The 18878-nt window shown below is 37.9% G+C and overlaps 1 protein-coding gene across 10 annotated transcripts in view; it reads right to left on the reverse strand.

Annotated features, from left to right (window-relative positions):
* The window catches only part of RAPGEF2 (Rap guanine nucleotide exchange factor 2), a 183648-nt gene that overhangs the window by 63224 nt on the left and 101546 nt on the right, over window positions 1-18878 (reverse strand). Inside the window, exon 1 of one of the 10 annotated variants that reach the window (XM_035323563.1) lies at window positions 5705-6269. The exons of 7 other annotated variants lie outside the window; for them this stretch is intronic. In XM_035323563.1, the coding sequence (XP_035179454.1) occupies window positions 5705-5764 (60 nt within the window). In that variant the 5' untranslated portion in view covers window positions 5765-6269. Of the gene's footprint in view, window positions 1-5704; window positions 6271-6584; window positions 6719-18878 lie in introns of those variants that run through there. 2 more of the 10 variants (XM_035323562.1, XM_035323561.1) reach the window with 2 other exon arrangements.

Genomic DNA, 18878 nt, shown 5'->3' on the forward strand with positions numbered 1-18878 from the left:
CCAATTCCAGTTTACAAATTTGAGCATTATGGAACCGTGCTTTTAATTGCTAAATCACGTGCAGTGATCTTTTTGACACAGATAATTACTTCCCCGATCCTGCAGACTACCTGTAAAACCATCACGTACAGAAGAATTGTGCAGAAAAGCTTGAGGTCACCCTAGCAGCAGAGCACAGAACATGAGACACTTCCCCTCACTCGTGCGTACTGGAGTAGTACCAGTGGCAATCACAACGCACAAACAAGCGGCACAACCAACAGCAGTTTCCAATACCCCTATAAGCCACACAGTTCTTTTTATATCACGTTTTGAGATTTCCTGTCTCAGATAATTAAAAATGAAGTTCCCAAAAATGTAACTTACTCCATCTGGCTGGAATATTTTTACAGGTCCATTTGCTAAAACTGTACAGACTACATCAACTGGAAATAGCTCAAGTCCAAGCACAAGTATCACTGCAAACTCTCCATCAAGCAAGGGAGCACCAATATTTTGCAGGTGGAAGACGCTTGAGATACAGAGGCACAGGATTTTCATAGCTGAATATGCTTGCTTCTTGTTGCAGTGGACTTCATGCCACTCTGTTTGCACATTGCTAATTCCCTGATATTTTTAACCTACAATTCTTAACACAGCATTCCATTACCTTCTGCGCTTTAGAGCTTCTATTATTCCGCTGAATTTATTAACTTGTAAAATCAGAAGCAAATCAATGGTACCTTCAGGGCTTTAAGGTCTTTTTGTTTTGTGTCTTTAGAGGTTTGGATTTTTAAATTATTTTTTAATTGCTGGATATCATCAGCTCCCAATATTAGATGGATTTTTAACATGCCTGAAGATAAGGCAGGAGTGCCTGCAACTCAGTAATAACATACAGAATTAGTCAGTTGGTCTAAAATAACATTTCAGAAGGAGCTGACTTTCCTTTTCAGGTTCACAGCTGTATTCTAGCTATAAATGACACCTTTCAGCGTGCACATCATAAATACCACTTTATAAGCACTTTAACACAACCACTAGTTTTGGTCACTCTGGAATGTAAAATGGAGCTGGTAATATTGATAGTGCTAGTTTTCCCATGCTCTTTTTGAGCTCTTACTACTTTATAAATGCCCAGACAAGGGGTGGATGCCCCATCCCTGGGAGTGTTCACGGGACGGGTCTTTGGATGACCTGGTCTGGTAAGAGGTGTCCCTGCACATGGCAGGGGATCGGAACTGGACAAGCTTTAAGGTCACTTCCAACCTAAACCATTCAAAATTCTTCAAATTCTTTCCAAATTATAGATTTTCAGTGCCAACCATCTACGCTGACCTGAAAAATTTCAGCTACTTCTTATGAAGGCAGAGAAGGCAGATTGTTTATATAGATATAAACAAAGAAGTGGCTGGAATTTTATATATTTCTACATATATATGCACATAGATACACACACACACACACAGAGAGAGAGTTTAAAAATAAAATGCATGTTGCACTGTCCCCAAGGCCTTGAAACAGTCAGAGAAAGATGGCACGACATCTCTTATGTGCCAAAGATGTTTTCATTGCCATCTCCACGGGTCACTAATGCATTCACTGTCATTCATACGAAATGACCCAAATTTTGCCAATTATAAGCTTTTGAGAAAATTTGCAGTTAAATGCTGTCCTGGAGAACAGGAATTTATCCAGACTCTACTGCAGATCTCTGGTACGATGCCAGGCAAGTCACTTAAAATCAACCTTTCAGACAATCATTACACCATGGGTGCCTGAGCTGGGCCAAAACACAGAAAAGTCAGATAAAATCTGTAATTTGAGCACTAAGGCCAAGCTATACTGAGAAATATGTATGTGAAGTTTTCTAAACTCTGTCCTTACTTTTTGCCAAAGATTTGCTTCAGCAGAACTATCTGAAAAATGAAGATAATGCCGCCCTACACTGCTTCAATGAATCACATTAACACTGTCATTACAAACACCCCAAAAAGCCAGTGAAGGAAAAATTAATGCTTTCATCTTCTGAGTAGGACTTGATCAGTATGCCATAAACACAACCTGGCCACTTGAGCAATGAAGCTAACGCAAAATATCAAATAGAAACCAGAGCTATCTAACTTGAGATGAATCTTGTGGAAGAAAATTGTACGTGGCCATGTACAATTAAAGATAACGCACCTATGAAGAGGCAGAACTAATTATTCCTAATCACATGAAAAATCCACAACTCTGTTATTGGTCTGCAGAGAGCAGAATATTTTTTATTCTGATTTACTAATGAAAGGGAAAGTAATAATCAGAAGGGTGCGAAATCAAAATCTTGTTTTTCAATAAGCAACAAAAATAGAGGTGACTGAAAAAAGTATCAATTCCCAATGTAATGCAATTCATTAAGATGAACAAACTCACAACCACCATCAGCTACAGTAGATAGCAGGTTTCTTCCAAGTTGAAAGATTTTTTTTTTTCCATATACATGTGAAAAAAAATCATATAATGCATTTTTCCAGGTATATTTAAAAAACATCCAGGTATGAGATCAGCTCAGGTTGTTCAGCTTAGCATGTGTAGCGCCTTGATCACACCATTACACCCTTCTTCCCTGTGCTATGTGATGCTCTCTGAAAGGACAAGCGACTATCCCGGGCTGCCTCTATTGAGTTCTAACCCAATACTGATTATCCCTTGCAGAAACAAAAAGCCATGCTTCTGTAAAGTTTTACATTTCTTCGGCAAGCATCCCAATCAACGCTCTTTCTGCACAACAAATTAAAATAGCCATATTTGTGCAACGACAACCCAAGACTCTTCCTCAAAACACCACTCATTTTTATCTCATTCCTGGGAGCGAGAGGGCCCCTAGCATGGGGTCACAAATCTTTGTGAACTAAAGCACTGCAACAGCGAGCCAAAGACTTGACTTATTGCTTTCAATATCTTTCAGTAATTCAAGACAGGTCAAGAACATCAAAAGACTGAAGTGGCTACACGATCCCTAAAGGAGAGTCACTGTGCTTCCATACTCTTTATTTGCAGACTTTATAATACCCAAAGTAAAAAAGTAACTTAGCCTTTCTTACAGACTTTGCATATGTGACTCCAAGGCACTGTGCAATTCATGAGCTGTTAATCATTACACACTCGTGAAAGAACTGTGCATCTCAAGTCACAATTTAAAAGCCATTATTCCTATCACTTTTTAATGTTCTTTTTAATTGTGTTGAGTAAAGTTCCTACAAACAGCACATACAAGGGGAAAAAAGGAACGAGACAGAAAGAACATTTTAGAAGGCCTGAGTCTCCTGTGTGGGGACCTTCTCTGCCATCTTCCCCCCCAACATGCCTTCACTCCCTGTTCGCAGATGATGGTGGTTGTGTATCTCAGAACATCACCCACAGAGCAACCACCACCTTCATACTGGCTGCTGCTTCACACCCATCCGATTTACAAAAGACGAGGCATGTGGGACCTGTACACATGACGGATGCTGATGATTTTTACTTCTTATTTTAAGTAATCTGGGAAGAGTAACACTTTTTCTACTTTTCCTCCCTCTATTCCATTCTTGATGAACATAATGGCCATCCTGCATGCCATTTTTCACAGAACAGTAAACTTAACCCATATCCCACACTGCCTACTAAACTAGTGTTAAATTAAGATTTAATAGCATTAGCTAAAATTGTTTCACAGAATTTTATGTGAAACCTAGCACAGGAGATTTTGCATTCATTTCCAGATTGTCCCAGCAAATCAAGCTGTGAGACCATAGGTGGGATGTCACAGAAGTAATTATGGCTCTTTTCTTGAAATCAGATCCGTCAGACATCAATAAGAAATTTAGGATTCTGGCAACACGCTAGCATGAAAATAACTTCTCAAAAATGATTAATTCACTAAGTTTTCCTTTATGTCAAAGCAAGACAAATTCCATATACCTCAAAACTCTGAGCTTGCCTTCCCTCTCTACAAAGAATTGAGATTCTTTCAGTCCCATTTTCCAAGCAAAAATCCTTTATCTGGAGAACAAGCATAGAGAGTTTCATTGCCAAAGTAGAGTTTTTCACCGTGTCCTAACAGTTTCATTTTACACTTCTATATAAACCCTTAACCATGGCTTTTGTTAATGCAAAATCTGCAGTTATGTACCAGCCCTATGTCATAATACTATTTCTTTATCTTATATATATGTTGACATAAATTTGCTTATTGTAAGAAATAAAGTGATATTTTTATCTCTCCTCTTTCAGTATTCTTATATTTTGGCCCACAAAGTGAAATTTATCTGTGATTTAATTAATTCAGAGTAATGCATCTAAAACACGTCAGACCTTGGAACGTAAAGTCTCTAATATACCAAGTTAATTTTTCCCTCTTTTATAAGCTATTATTTCATATTAATCAGACTTTATGTTAACCAGAATCAATCCAGAAACTTTCATCAGCCTTCTCTGGAGTGTAAAAAGATCAGGGAAAACAATACATATGCAGCTTTCTCATTTTCTTTCAACTTGCAAATTTAGGATATCCTACTCTATTTCAGCTTCTCCAGTACTTGAGTTTCAGGAGGCAGGGAACTGTGGGGTTTGTGTGTACATTTATTTTTTTTTTTTAGATTAAGTTCTAAATATTTCATGAACACCCAACGATTTGGTAACATGAACTCCTTTATACTTAGAACGTAATTAAGAAGAACTGAAAGGAACAAAACAGTCTGCAACAAGAAAACTGCTGTATGCATAAAAAAAATCACTAAACACCTTCTGAAATGTTTCTAGCTTATTTTCTGTATTTCTATACAAAATCAAAACTGAATTTGTAAAGAAAATGTTCCTCCTTTAAAAGGTTCCTCCTGTCACGTCTTTCCAATATTTACGATTGTTAGTTGTATATGCTGAACATACTGCCCACATTCCCATGCACACTCTAGTACATACCCTCTACGCACTGAATGTAGAGGTTTTCAAGAAAATGAAAATTATAATCAAACCATATAAATTCTACCATGAAGATATAAACGTGTTAACTAAGTGAGAGGAATCTGTACTTCTAGAATCTTTTTTATAAAGTAAAATGTAAATCTCTAATTTCTGACACCTGAGGCCTTGTTAAATAATGTTTGCTGTTCTGCTTATGAACGCATTTTTCACAAACAATAAACTTGGACAGCCTATGGGATTAAAGCATGACAAAGGTGTAGCTGACTCATGGGATCAATTATAAAGCATCAGTACTTATGCCTTTTGTTCAAGCAGTGTTTTACTAACAGTTTCTGCATTTTCAGCATAAGTCTATCACAGATGTTCAACGCCATGCTACAAGGCAACAGCACACCAGTACCATACATTACACAGAATAAATCTACTCTTATCACCAACTACAATTAAATCACTTGTTATACAGCTCAAATACTTCTTTAAAGTCTTAACAAATACAGACAGATTTTAACTGAACGCTCACAGCTTCCTGACCCAGGAAGGTATGTCAGTATTTTCTGAGTACATTTTTAGCATTCAAAAACCTACAGAGTTGCCTTTTCTAAACTAAAAACGATCTTAAACACATTCACAGATTCTAATGCCACCTCAGGTACTGCTTCCCCTCCAAACCCCACTATTAAATTCACACATCACGAGGAGGACGACAAGCAGTTTCAATTTCCATGCAGCTCGCCCATGACAGGTTATTGATAGAACAAACAGAATTTGCAATACTTACTGAATGTTTCTCCTGCTGGCCCATAACTCCATGGTTAGCCGGGATTGCAAGTGGTTTCATAATGAAGAAACAGAAGCTGAACTGAATTTACACATCATGTACCAATTTCTTATGGATGGCAAGTCACCCTCTACAGCATTAAATTAAAAAGAGGAGGAGGGGGGGAAACCAAGCTGGAGCTAAAAGTGTCACTACTGGTAAGCTCAAAAACCCCCTCACACTTGTAGTGCAGAGAAGCAATCCAAACGACAGCGTTAGTCTCCATTTTTGTGACACTGAAAGTCTAAGCATGTCAGGATGCACAGAGCCTGATGAAACCCTACATATCCAGCATTCATCCAGGGGAACAGAACCATTCCCCGAGACTGAGGAATGGGAAGAAAAGAAAAAGGAGGAAAAAAGCTAAAATGGCTGACTGCACAGAGACTCCCCTCAAAAAGGCTTAATACAGTATTATATTAGTCAGGGTGCAGGAACCAGCCTCCAGCATTCAGCCAAGCATTGTTAATACTCCTGTTTCATTTGCAACCACACACACTCGCACACGCAGCCTCCCCCCCGCCACCGCCACCCTCCACTCCCCCAAAATCAGGGCAGCGCACGCGAACAGGGACCTCCTCCCCTGGCTGCTAATGATGCTGACAGAGTAGTGACCAGTGATCTCTGTTCCACTCAGCTAACCAAGTTTGCACAATTAATCTCAGCAGCGTGACATTGATGGACATTTAATTTTTATGACGCCCACTCCTCACAATCGAGACGAGCCCGTCTACTGCCAAGAGAGTCAGAAACAGAAATACAACAGTCACACACACACAGAAACCCAGAGAATCATGAGTCTGAATGCAATACGCCAATATAATTACGTTATTGTGCTTACTTTGGAAGACCATGGCTGCAGGCAGTTGGCATAGCAACGCACAAGGAAAGCCATTTCCTGGGTAGAAAGAATGCTTCCTTTTCTAAATAAAAAATTCCTCTTAGGATACAAACGGCATTGCTGCTTCCTGCAGAAAGCAAAGACACTGTAGTCTGTCTCTTAACCTGCACAGGCACACTCAATGCAGTCCTAGTGATGTAAGTGCATTTCTGCTCGCTCTCTCCCTCCCTCCCTCTCCCTTTATCCACCGAAATATTCAAGTCAAATGGAAGACATTCCTCGAGGCTCGCCCCCTCCGATACTTAACCATTTCACTCATTAAGGTAGAGGTGGACAATGCAGAGAAAACAAGCGCTTGCCTGTATTGTATCAGCCTCTGAAGATCGGTTCAGCCCCACAGGGGAGGGATGCACTCGCGGCTGGCTCCTGAGGGTACCGCTGGAGCCAGGGCAGGAGCAAGGACCAACATTTACCTCTACAAACCCTGTGCTGATCAGGACTTTTCATGAAGATGAGGGTGAAGCAGAACATTTGACATCACCTCCCCTTTTTCCCCCACCCAAAAGAGTGCTGCTGCAGAGCTGTAAACACTGTTATCAAGTATTTATAAACAGTGCACTTGATGAGCGCTTGCAAATTTTCAGCTGCTTCACTGCTAGGCAGGTCACAGATATCCACAGACTGTGGCCCATAAATGTTCAGAACCTTTTAAAATGCCATTTAAAGTCTTTCTGAATACAGATCTTGCTTCTCTGCACACACTGACTACACAAACCCCCCTAAAATCAAAAGGGGATGCAAGATCCAGAAGAGGCTGACATATATACGGCTTTTATAACTCACACACACACCCTGCCTGAACCCGTATCTTAAACTGGGAAATTTCCCCGGTCCCTCCCGTTTTCAGGACTCCTCCACAGCATTTCAGTGGCAGCACCACACTGCAGCGGGGCCGAGCTCAGGAAGAGGCCGGCAGCCAGCTGCGGAGGGCCGCACCTGAGGGGCGCAGGCCTCCCGCCCGCCAGGCCCCAGCATTAGATAGAGACCTCCTCTCAGCACCTACACCTCACGGTCTTTAAAATCAGAGACCATCTGTGCTAAAAATGACTTCAAAGTCTTTTTTTTTTTTTTTAAACAATAGCTGGGGGGACTTAACAGTTGTTACACAGGCATAAACACGAACACTATGTAACGCAATCTGCAGCTGCCTTTCACCAAAATAACACGTCCGCTAATAATTAGTTTGTTACACAGCAATTTCTTTCTATACTGACAGTGACTGCTAGTAAATGAGGCTATAAAAATTAGTGAAACTGAATCTGGTCTTTTTTTTTGCACAGTTATTCCAAGGACACCACTACACACACAGCACACTTAAAACTCAACATATTTATGTTAGAGTTTAATGACACTTGTGACCTTGGTTTTCTAGTATATTCTAAAAGGTTTCCTTTAAAGATAAATTATTCTTTAAATGACTGAATTACAAAAATCAGAATCTTTAAAGTCTCTGTGATGTGCCAGTGCAACTAACAGGTGATTTTTAAACACTACATTATGCTTAAGCCTTGTAAAACCACGAAATGCTGAGCACCATCAATTCTCTGACAAAGTCCTGACCAGAAATAGCAGAAGTTATTTGCTGCAGCTAACTCAGGCAAAACCTGTCTAGTACAAAACGAAAAATACATGTAGTTAACAGTTTACTTGTAGTTAACCTCTCAATTTGGTGGCTTTACAGTTAACATCTTGAGCAGAATTCATTTGTTGTTCTAAGCTCACGTCACGAAGAACTGAATTTCTGCCAAGATAAAAGTGTCTCGCAGGCGTAGGAAGGAAACGCACCGCTTTCTGGACTCTGTTATGTCCTTAACTGAGATATGAATGCTTATCTTACCCTGCATCAGTTGGTACTTCCAAGCAAAATCTAGCCTAGGTATCAGTGGCATAAGCCTTGAAGAATAACATGAAAGCGTGAACAAAAACCTAAAAACAGCAACAAAAAAGACAGAGCACTTCCAGGTGGCAATACCGTGACATGCTGCCTTGCTACTTGTGCTGGTCACTACCATCCACCTCTACTCTGCTGTCAGAAAACTAAGTGAATACTTCATATAATGAACACAAAATGTAGAGCAACCTAACAGTCTGTTTGATGTTCATGTGAATCAGACTGATGAAGACTTGGTGATTTTCCAGAATAAAAATAAATAAATGAAAATTTTCTTCATTCTGAATGTGTCAAGTGATATTTATGTAATTAGGTGTAGAAAACACCACTCAAGCAATTTGTGAGTCAAACCAATTTCAAGAAATAAATGTTTGATTCCATTTCCCTATTCTTTCCTCCTCAGTTGCCACCACTTCCATATCTTTCCAGGTAGCTACAGTGGTGCAATGTAATCAGGTGTACTTTCCATTATCAGTTCAAAAAATAATTACATATGAATTATACTTCATAAAAAAAATTAATAAAGCAGAAGCTCAATGAATCTTTGTACCTTCCAGAATGAATGCAACATAAATCAGTCAGAAACACTAGGAAAAATATATCCTGGAAAGTTTGTCATAAACAAGTATGAACAGTTACTATAAAACCTAAACACAACCTTATGTTCGTATGTATTTCAAAACTCAGGTATGAACTCCTTGCTTAGACTTAAAGTTTGAGAAGAACAAAAAGTTTTTTTGCGAATGATTTTAGGTGACTGAAGTGAGATGCTAATGAACCAGATCTGCAATAAATGGACATGACTGGCTATCCCCAACAGCTTTCAAATTATTCTGTGTATTAGAAAGATTGCATCTCCCCCTGAGCCTCACAAAAAATGCAAAAAAAAAAAAAAAAGTAAATAAATAAAATCCTTACAAATAACTACAAATGCTAGGATATCCTTGGACAGAATTCAGGATTCATAAACAATAGTTCTGAATTTAAGGTAGAAATAGATACAGACCTCAGCAGCAAGTACCAGCTGACTAATGCCTCTAAACTATTGTACATTCCAGAATGTCACCTCTCACAGACATTATTCTCCTGAACGGTGACAACAATGCTTGGAGTATTAAACCTGTTTGGGCTAATGGCAAATGCCACACCATCAGATTACCACAAATCTTCAATTTCAAGTCATTTTAAAGCACAACTATTTACAAGAGTATTTAAAATTTTATACAGATTGCATACACACAAAACATTATTTTCCTGAAGTATCCAGAAGATATTAGCGTATTTTCCCCTTTCCTTTATAGGCAACATAAAGTAACATAAATGAGTTTTCTTCAATATCCTTCTTCAAAATCTAAGGCAAAAGACAGCAGAACACTCTAGGGTCATCAAATATACTGCCACATCATGACTCCAGTAGCTAGAAAACTGAAAATAAATATATTAGTAAACGTCAAAGAGCTACAAAATAAAAAGAATAAGGCACACATTCCACAATAATTATGTGTGCTTCCAAAATATTCTTACCAAAAAGACTGTTTCACAGATACTACACATGGGTGTAGGTAGACTACAAACAACTAAACCAAAGAGTGCAAAAGGATAATTTTGAAGAAGGTAAGGCAGAAGATGCTATCTTCACTATCCCCCACCACCACCTCCTTCTCACAAAAAGGCACAAAAATTTATAACTGTCCTTTAAGCTCAGGGCTGCTGGACACGAGACTGTTTAGTTCCCAGGAGCATGCTTCTGAATTTTATAATGTTGATGCTCTTTCCTTTCCACTATCTTGATGAGAGTCTGCTAAACAACAATCTGAGGCTCCCATTAGATTTAAAGATACCAACTGAAACCAATAAACCCAAAACAATAGCTCGCTCTGGGTGTCACAATACATTTAAATGCCCCATACAATACAAAAGTCTTATCCTAGTGTATTTAGGCAAATTTACTGCCAGTAATTTAAATTGCCAGCCACATGACCCAATTTCAGGGGGCCGAGTTCCTGTTTATCAGCACGAGGCAGACATCTGATTGTGCAGACACACCTGACCTATTTGCATTCCCTCTAGAACTCTGAGAACTTTAAATAAAACTCTGTTGAATAAAGGAAAATTACCACATTTATTGTCCAAGGTGAATTATTATGACTAAAATACCACTTCGCTGATAAACCAACAGCATTCATCAAATTAACTTTTTAGTTGCTAAAACTGTGGCATCATCGTCAATACACTGATGTTCACCACACCACTGGCAACACCAAAGCAACAGTTACAGCAGACCGATGTGTGCTGTTTTGGTAACACATTTAGTCATGTTACAGACCATTTGAACAAATGCCCTTCTGTTGAGCTGTTGCTGCAGATGAACCTATAATCCGGATCTTTAAAATAATGACAAGCCCGGAGCAGGCAGGCTGGTGCCTCAGCTGGGTGGATGTGCCGCAGACTGCCAGTCTTCCCTGTGACTGCAGACTGATTTGTCACCTTCTGTGCACAGCTCTGGCGGCAGGAAAGCAAAGTTTCTGTTTGCTCCTGCTTTGAGATCAATGGCACGCGAGTTATAAAATTCTTTTAAAATACTTGCCATCAAATTGTCTCTTCTGACATGCGACAATTACATTAGAACAGACATGAAGAATAACTGTAGCCGATGGATACTCATCCCAAACATGGTACAGTGTCCCATTTTCAGAGCATCAAAATCACCTTACAAAGACTACTTGAGCAAAGGCCCAGCACTGTAACGGAGCACGGAGAAACTTCTCTCTGGGCTCCATTTTTAATTATGCTTTAAATCTAAACCTTTTTTTAAAAAAAAGAAAAAATAACATTTTGTGTTGCTACAACATTTATTATGGTCTTACGTGTTAAGTCTTATTAGCAAGATGAAAAACATTTTTATCACGTATGTTAGCGAAGTCACTTTATAATGTGCTGGTTAACTAATTTACCTGGTTTTCATAAAGCGAAGGATTAGTGGTTACATAAGCCTAAAGTTTAATGCAGTTAACATGGCTTTAAAAGTGCATGTTATTCTATAATGCTAAGAATTAGACATTGAAATTTGAAGTATTAATGACTCCAGTTGGCAGAACCGTCACAGATTAGTTTCCTTAACTGTTTCAGTACTTTAGGAGAGGAAAATGTAGTCTGATGGTACACAGTTGAAGTTTTTCCCACTGTTCACAAAAATTTCTTACTTCGGTGTAAGAGTTTAAAATAACGTTAATCAAATCAAAGAACAAGAAAATGTGCCTTCTGCTTTTAAACTGGTGGAAAAAAAAAAAAAAAAACACACACATGAAAACAAAAAAGCAAACACTCTTCCAAGGTCAAGAATGATGACACAGCTGGCAAGGCCCCTTTTCCAGGTCTAAACAATACCGTGACATCCATACCTGCTTGGGCAGAGGTTCACTACTGAGATACAAATCTCCTTACTAGCTCGGTGGAAAAAAAAAACAACAAATCAGAGAAAAACCTCATATCATTGTGTCCACGCCAATTTCACAGCAGGAATTCCAGGGACACAGGTTTATTTACGGGAGGTGCCCTCAGAATTTCATACTGTTCTCTGTGCAGGAAAACTTTACTGAAGACGGATAATTGTATACCTCTTTCACATGTATCCTACCGCTGCATCGTTAAAGGTAAGAACAAACCTCAGGGATTTTTCTGAGGTCAGTTAACTACCCAGATTCTAGCCTATTATGTTCTTCACCAGCCCCATTGGGTCCTGTAACAGTTATTTACAACAAGCTGGCATGTTTGAACTGCAGTGATGCTTCTTCTGGCACAGAATTCAATGCATCGGAGACCACCAGGGCAGGGGAACAATTATTTAATGTTCTGGTATTAAACACTAATGGATTAAAAACAAACAAGATTTTTTCCCAATCTCCTCTAAATACTAGCTGTTGTGGTTTTTTTGTTTGTTTTATTTTTTTGTTTGTTTGTTTCTTTGTTTGTTGTTGTCTCCTGAGGTAACTAACTATGTACTGCTGGCATTTTAAGGAAGGTGAACTTTGAAAGGGCTGGGTGCTGTAACAGAGGATTTCCATTCACTTCAATCATCTGTTAGAAGGAAGTAAGTTTTGTTTTCGTCTCCAGCCACAGTTTTATCCAGGGAGAATCTCCCTGGAGCCTCCTCCAGGGGTTCCCAATTAAAATCAACACTAAAAAAACACAGTTTAGCAGCATAAGATCATTTTCTTTTTGGAGAACTCTCCCCTTGTGTCCCTGCATATCCTCCCTTGTGTAATATACACCATGCACTAACATACCCTGAGAACCCTGTGCTCTAGCAACTGCATAGAAATATTTATCCAGATGTTTCACTTACATCAGTAACAAACACCATACAACCTTAACTGTCCCTTATTTTTAAGAAATAATTGTCAACATGACCCAAATTGTTTTAAGAGAGAAAAAGTCAAAAACATTACACCTTTCAAACATAGACCTAAGTATAAATTTCTAGGAAAGATCCTTTCCCTTCTCCCCCTCCAATTAAATCAGGGAGCCAACTACCATGAATTGACAGAGGTCCTATTTTGCCAATTTAGGACTACATTTTTCCCCTTGCAACTTTAAGATCAATTACATGAATATAGAAGTGCTAAATAAAATCAGGTGCACCTACCAGATTGGGTCTCTCTGATAATTCAGTTATAATAATTCTACATTGTTTTGTATTTGGAGATTAATATCAGAAGACATGACAGCGTGCTTACTTTTAAGATCATCTTTTCTGTCCCATAGATCATTGCAGATTTTAAAACCTGTTACCTGCAAACCTTTGTATTCTTATTACAGCATTCAAGAGAGGAATGAACCACTGGTGAGGAATATAACTTAGTGAGTAAAGGGAAAAGGTAAGATATTTCACATTTTAGCATGTGCATACACACACATGTATATACAAATAAAGCAAAATAGTGCAAGAGCACCATCAGTGTATTTTTTATGCCAGCCATATCAACAACACGTAACACTGCCGGCTGCTCCAGGTGTACATCAAAACTACACTATCTGAAAATTCAAAGATAATTAAGACTAACTGCTACAGAATAAAGCCCAACTCCCAAAATTCATTACTAATGTGCAACATAATATTAACACTTTACCTAGACGTTTAAAAAAGCAGCAACATTGTTTTTTTTCATTATACAAAATATTCCAGAGACATGTAAATTCCATATATATATATATGGAATATATATGGAAAATATATATAAGTGCTCAAGCTCTTTTCTAACACCTTAGTTCCTCAGTGACCTGAGGATGGCTACATTAGCTCATTACTACTGCAGTGAAGGAAACACAAAGAATTTACACACAAACCTTGTAGCAAATTCAAGGTGACTGCCTACCTTATTTTATTAAGGAGTTAGCTGCCCTAAACTGGGCTGTCACGTAAGAGGAAGTACAAGCGTGGACAATAACACTTAACTTTACCAGGACTAGCCAGGGCACTAATGTACACATCCACTGAATAAAGAAAAAAGGCTTCAGATTTCAAACATTTTACCTCAGACTTTTTAATGTTTAAATAATGCGATCACTTCCACCTTCTTCCTAACTAGCTCCTTTAGGCAAGACAAAACTTTGCTTAAATTTTAAAGTCAAGGCTACCTGGAAAGAGTGATGTACATTGCTGTATCTTCATTAGCAGCTGTGACAGCAACTTGAGAGAAGCCTTGTACCTGCAACTTGAGCTGCTTAGTCTCAGCTAGGAGCTTAGAAACAATTACGTTGACTGTCCAGTTATCATTGTCACAAATGTATTTCCTTCACTTTAAACAAATACAGTTTCTAAAGAAACCAAGCTCCCTCACTTCTCCGTCACCCCAAGAAACCCATCACCACTAAACTGCCATGACAGACACAACAGACAACCCCAAAGAGGCTTCCCTAGGCTTTGCTCCATGCCTTTACTCTTTGTGCATGTTTTTAACCCAGCTCTTAGATGTTGAACTTTAAGGATTACAACTTTTTTTTTTTTTAATCTTAAAATAATTGTCAAATAGGAATTTCAGCATTATTTCCACATAGCAAAGTTGCAAGTTGTACAAAGCTTCAAATGCATGAAAGTCTAAGCTACATTAAATTCACATTAAATACACAACTTCTAATTTACTGTCACTATTCTAATTTATTTCTACATTTTAATGCTTAAGATTCAAGTCACCAAACCAGCAGCCAGGAGCTGCAGTTAACAGTTCCTCTTTGATAACTAAATTCTTGGATCACTTTAGGTTCTTCCTTTTCAAACTCATCTGATACACATCAAAACTCATGGTGGAAGGGGCACATCTGAATGTGCCGGAATAGGTCTCCACATTTGGTGGAGACATTAAGCATGACTATAATGTCAATATTTCAAACTGTGGAGAAACAGTCCTGCCCCTCTCCAGCAACTGAAAAATCACAAGACCAGTAAGGAGCCAGTCAGTGGTCTAAGAAAGTATTTGCAAATCCAAACTAGAAAGTGAAAGAACAGCTCATCTGCTGGATTTGCCACAATCCATCTTTCCCATTTTCCAATTCTATATATACTTTCTTAGTTGCTCAGGATATCTATGCTACTTTCACCAATTTGGAATGCACTCAAAATAATAATTTTAGAAGATTCAAATCAAATTCAAAAGCACCTTTACAAGTTCTCAGAAATAGAGCCTTTTGTGGACAGATTGACACCAAACGGTAGTAAGTTTATCTTTAAGGCACTATGTCAAACACAGATCAAATAACATACACTCTCACACTTGGGAAAATGAACTGACAGCTTCTTTCTATGCTTTAGTGAGCAAATATCCACATTAGGAGCATCACTCATGATGCTCATCTGTAGATAGATGCCAATATTGAAAGGATTTGTATTGGTATTACACAAATAGGATACATATGTAGGTCCCATTTCCCCATATGCACTCTATATGCAGCATTTGTTTCTAAAACAAAGTTATCACAGAATCATCTCGGTTGGAAGAGACCTCCAAGATCACCGAGTCCAACCTCTGACCTAACACTAACAAGCCCTCCACTAAACCATATCCCTAAGCTCTACATCTAAACGTCTAAATCTAAACATTATGCAAATTAAGGTATTCTATTTAAGAAATATTTAAGAGTACATAGGTACTTTTACTTCTTCCTGTTTTGTTTTTAAATATTCCTCAACTCTAATCAAGTTTAAGTGGTAGAAATTCCGTATGTGTAATTAGTTACATCATGCAATGATCATTTTAAGAAAGAGTTATGAAAAAATTATTTTTCTGCTGCATTAACAACTTTCTGCTTTAATGACAAACCTCGCATTTAGTCCTATATCCTACATCTCAGAAAAGCAGTATTATGTATAACAAAAAAGGCACAACTCAGAAACAGCAGAAAAACTTCATGTTATACTGGAAAATTATGCTATAATTAACCAAAGTTTCACATGCATGTGGTCATAAAGTACTGTCAGACTCTACAAGCTGTAAACAAGACCCAGTGTCAGTAATGTATCTGAAACAATGAAACTGACAGTAAAATTACTGACACCTCAGCTGCATAAAATATTACATAAATTGAAGTGCACTACTCTTTGAATTTCCAAATCCAATCACAACTACAAATCCAGTTACAATATCAATTTAAGCCCTTCTAAAAGGAATGAAAGAACAGTAAATCCCAATGGATACATGAGCTCTGCAGCAGAGATGATGTAATATACAAAAATAGACATCCTTTGACAGAAGCTGCAAGTTGAGTAAATAACACACTGCATGTCATTAATTTTGCATTAGTTTGCCAGTAGGCATTTCTAAAAGGAGGAAGATCTAACAATTTGGGTTTACTTTGGGTGCTACACCACATAAGATGTGTTGCACATATACTAACAATAATACATAATATAATGAAGTACTTTAAACAGTAACTGTTCCTTACAGCACAGATGAAGGAAGCAAGCTGTGTGGCTGAGAGCCTGCGTTTTGCCACAAAATACAGAATGTAGGAGTGGAAATTACATATTGTCATTTAGCTTTATCTGTGGATGTTCCCATGAAGAAATATGCAACTCTTGTACAAAAGAGGTCAGCAGGCACTGCCCAAACTCTCTCAGGAATTTTGTATTTCAGGTACTACCCCACAATTTTCTTATTTTCTTATGTGCCTCGCTTCAAAATACCCTTTTATATATAATACAACCATACACTTCAGGAATTAGCATTACTGCATGTGTTCAAATATTACATGTACACACTAAGGACACAATTCGTATTTTGTATTACTTCCTAGTGCGACATACAGCTTTTAACTTCATTCCAAATCATGAGTATCACCATCATGGAATAACAAGAGGAGCTGCATCATTTGAAATCACATGCTGAATTTTGCACACCGACAAAAGCAACTGAACAAATATCCCTCCTGGTAAAATGGCAATAACATGTGACAGCATTAATCAGCTAGCCACTTTCTTTTTCATTCCATTAAAGAACAATAAATAGAATTTATTTAAGTTACTTTAAACTGAAGATTCTATCACTACAAATGAATTTGTGCATACGTGTATTATTTGTGCAAACATGCAATTAAATCATACTTGCCTATCGTGCCTCCTTCTATCGGTAATAAACTGTAAATTTAGGTGTGAGTACAATTATGGTTTGACAATTTCTCTGCTTACATTACTGAAATGAATGTTTCAAAACCACAAACAGAACAAGTCTGGTTCTTGCTCCAGTGTACTCTTGCTCTACTCTGAAAAATTCCAAATAATCTTTCTTACAGGCTCTAAGAATTCTCTCAAAAGTTTTCCTCAATGGAAACATGAAACCAATTACCCTAAGTGGCTATGATATCTACTATTAAAAAGACCACTTTAAGTGAGGAGAACTTTTTCCTTTTATTTTGCACATGCCACATAACATGATCCTCACTGCTTCCTCTCTCCTTGCTTAGTGATCAGCTCCTCGTTTGCGTGTTTTGTTGATTTTTTCAATATTAAGTGAACTTTTTCTAGTACAAGTGCAGGATAATCCTAAAAATCATGGGGAACATTAAAATGTTCCTATAATGCGCCTATATACAGCCTTGAAATATTAACAGCATTCCTTTAAACTAATGTCTTGTGGTTAAGATATCTGGAAACTGTCGCAACTGATTCAAACTACAATGACTGAAATTCTGTATTATTAAGACTAATATATTAGCATCAATTTACTGTATAGAATACAATGCACTAACAAGAATACATAATAGCAAGATATATCACAATGACAGTCTACATTGTTGAGAAGCAAGCATGTATTACTTTATTTCATGATCATTTGAAACGGTCCATGAAAAAGAACCAAAAATGTATATTATACAATATAAACAATAAACACACACACAAAGAAGTAATTGTAACATGCTGTTTTTTAACATCAAGTGTTGCCCAAAATTACATTACAATTTGGGCATTTGTCACAAAGTCCTGGAACAGAATCAGCACTTTCAAATTCGGGCGTACTGTATTAACCACAAGAAAACGCTGCTCGTCATCTTACAGACTTCCATGCCATTTGAATCAGCCACACATACTAAATAAAATAAGGAAAACAACTAGGCTATTGCATCACATTCCAACAGAAAAGTTTAAAGTCATATGTTTTAAAAGTTCCTTCCTAAAGATAGAACTGCGACATGAAACTACTGATTTTTTTAATGCAATTTTTCAGGAATAAATGACAATTCTGTTCCATAAAACAGAAATACCTGAACATAGACTTTCATTCCAGGACTTTTAGACTCTCACTAGGCAATGCGAATGCAAACATCATCAGGAGAAAAGGCGAGTTGGCCAAGATTATTCATTACAAGGTAAGTTATTAGCAGGAAACAAGGTTCCTACAACTTGTTCATTTGCTCCTGACTTTCAAATGAACAAGTTCTAATACTTAAAAAAAAGCCTCCAAAAGCCTTGAAAAAACACCACATACTTATTTTCAGTGGAGTCATGCCTACAAATGAGACTGCCACATCAGACATGGTTTCATCCCCAGCTCTCCTCATTCAAAATTTCAGTCAGACGATTCAAAAAAAAAATCCTTAAGGAAAATACTCATATACCCATAATGTTATTGGCAGGATGAGTGGCTCCACAGCACAGCCTAAGAGAATAAAATTATAACATGCTTGTAACCCAGGGGAAAAAAACAGGGTTATCGATGGTCACATATCGATGCTCTTTTCCTCTGGGCGATAACCAGATGTCCCCTCGTGAATCTCAAGCTGAATGGGACAAGAAAGCCTCCTGAAGGTAGAGGGGCCTTGTGCATCAACCTCTGTAGCTTCAACAAGCCTGG

This window comes from Oxyura jamaicensis, chromosome 4 (genome assembly GCF_011077185.1).
Source record: "Oxyura jamaicensis isolate SHBP4307 breed ruddy duck chromosome 4, BPBGC_Ojam_1.0, whole genome shotgun sequence".
NCBI classification, from domain to species: Eukaryota; Metazoa; Chordata; class Aves; order Anseriformes; family Anatidae; genus Oxyura; species Oxyura jamaicensis.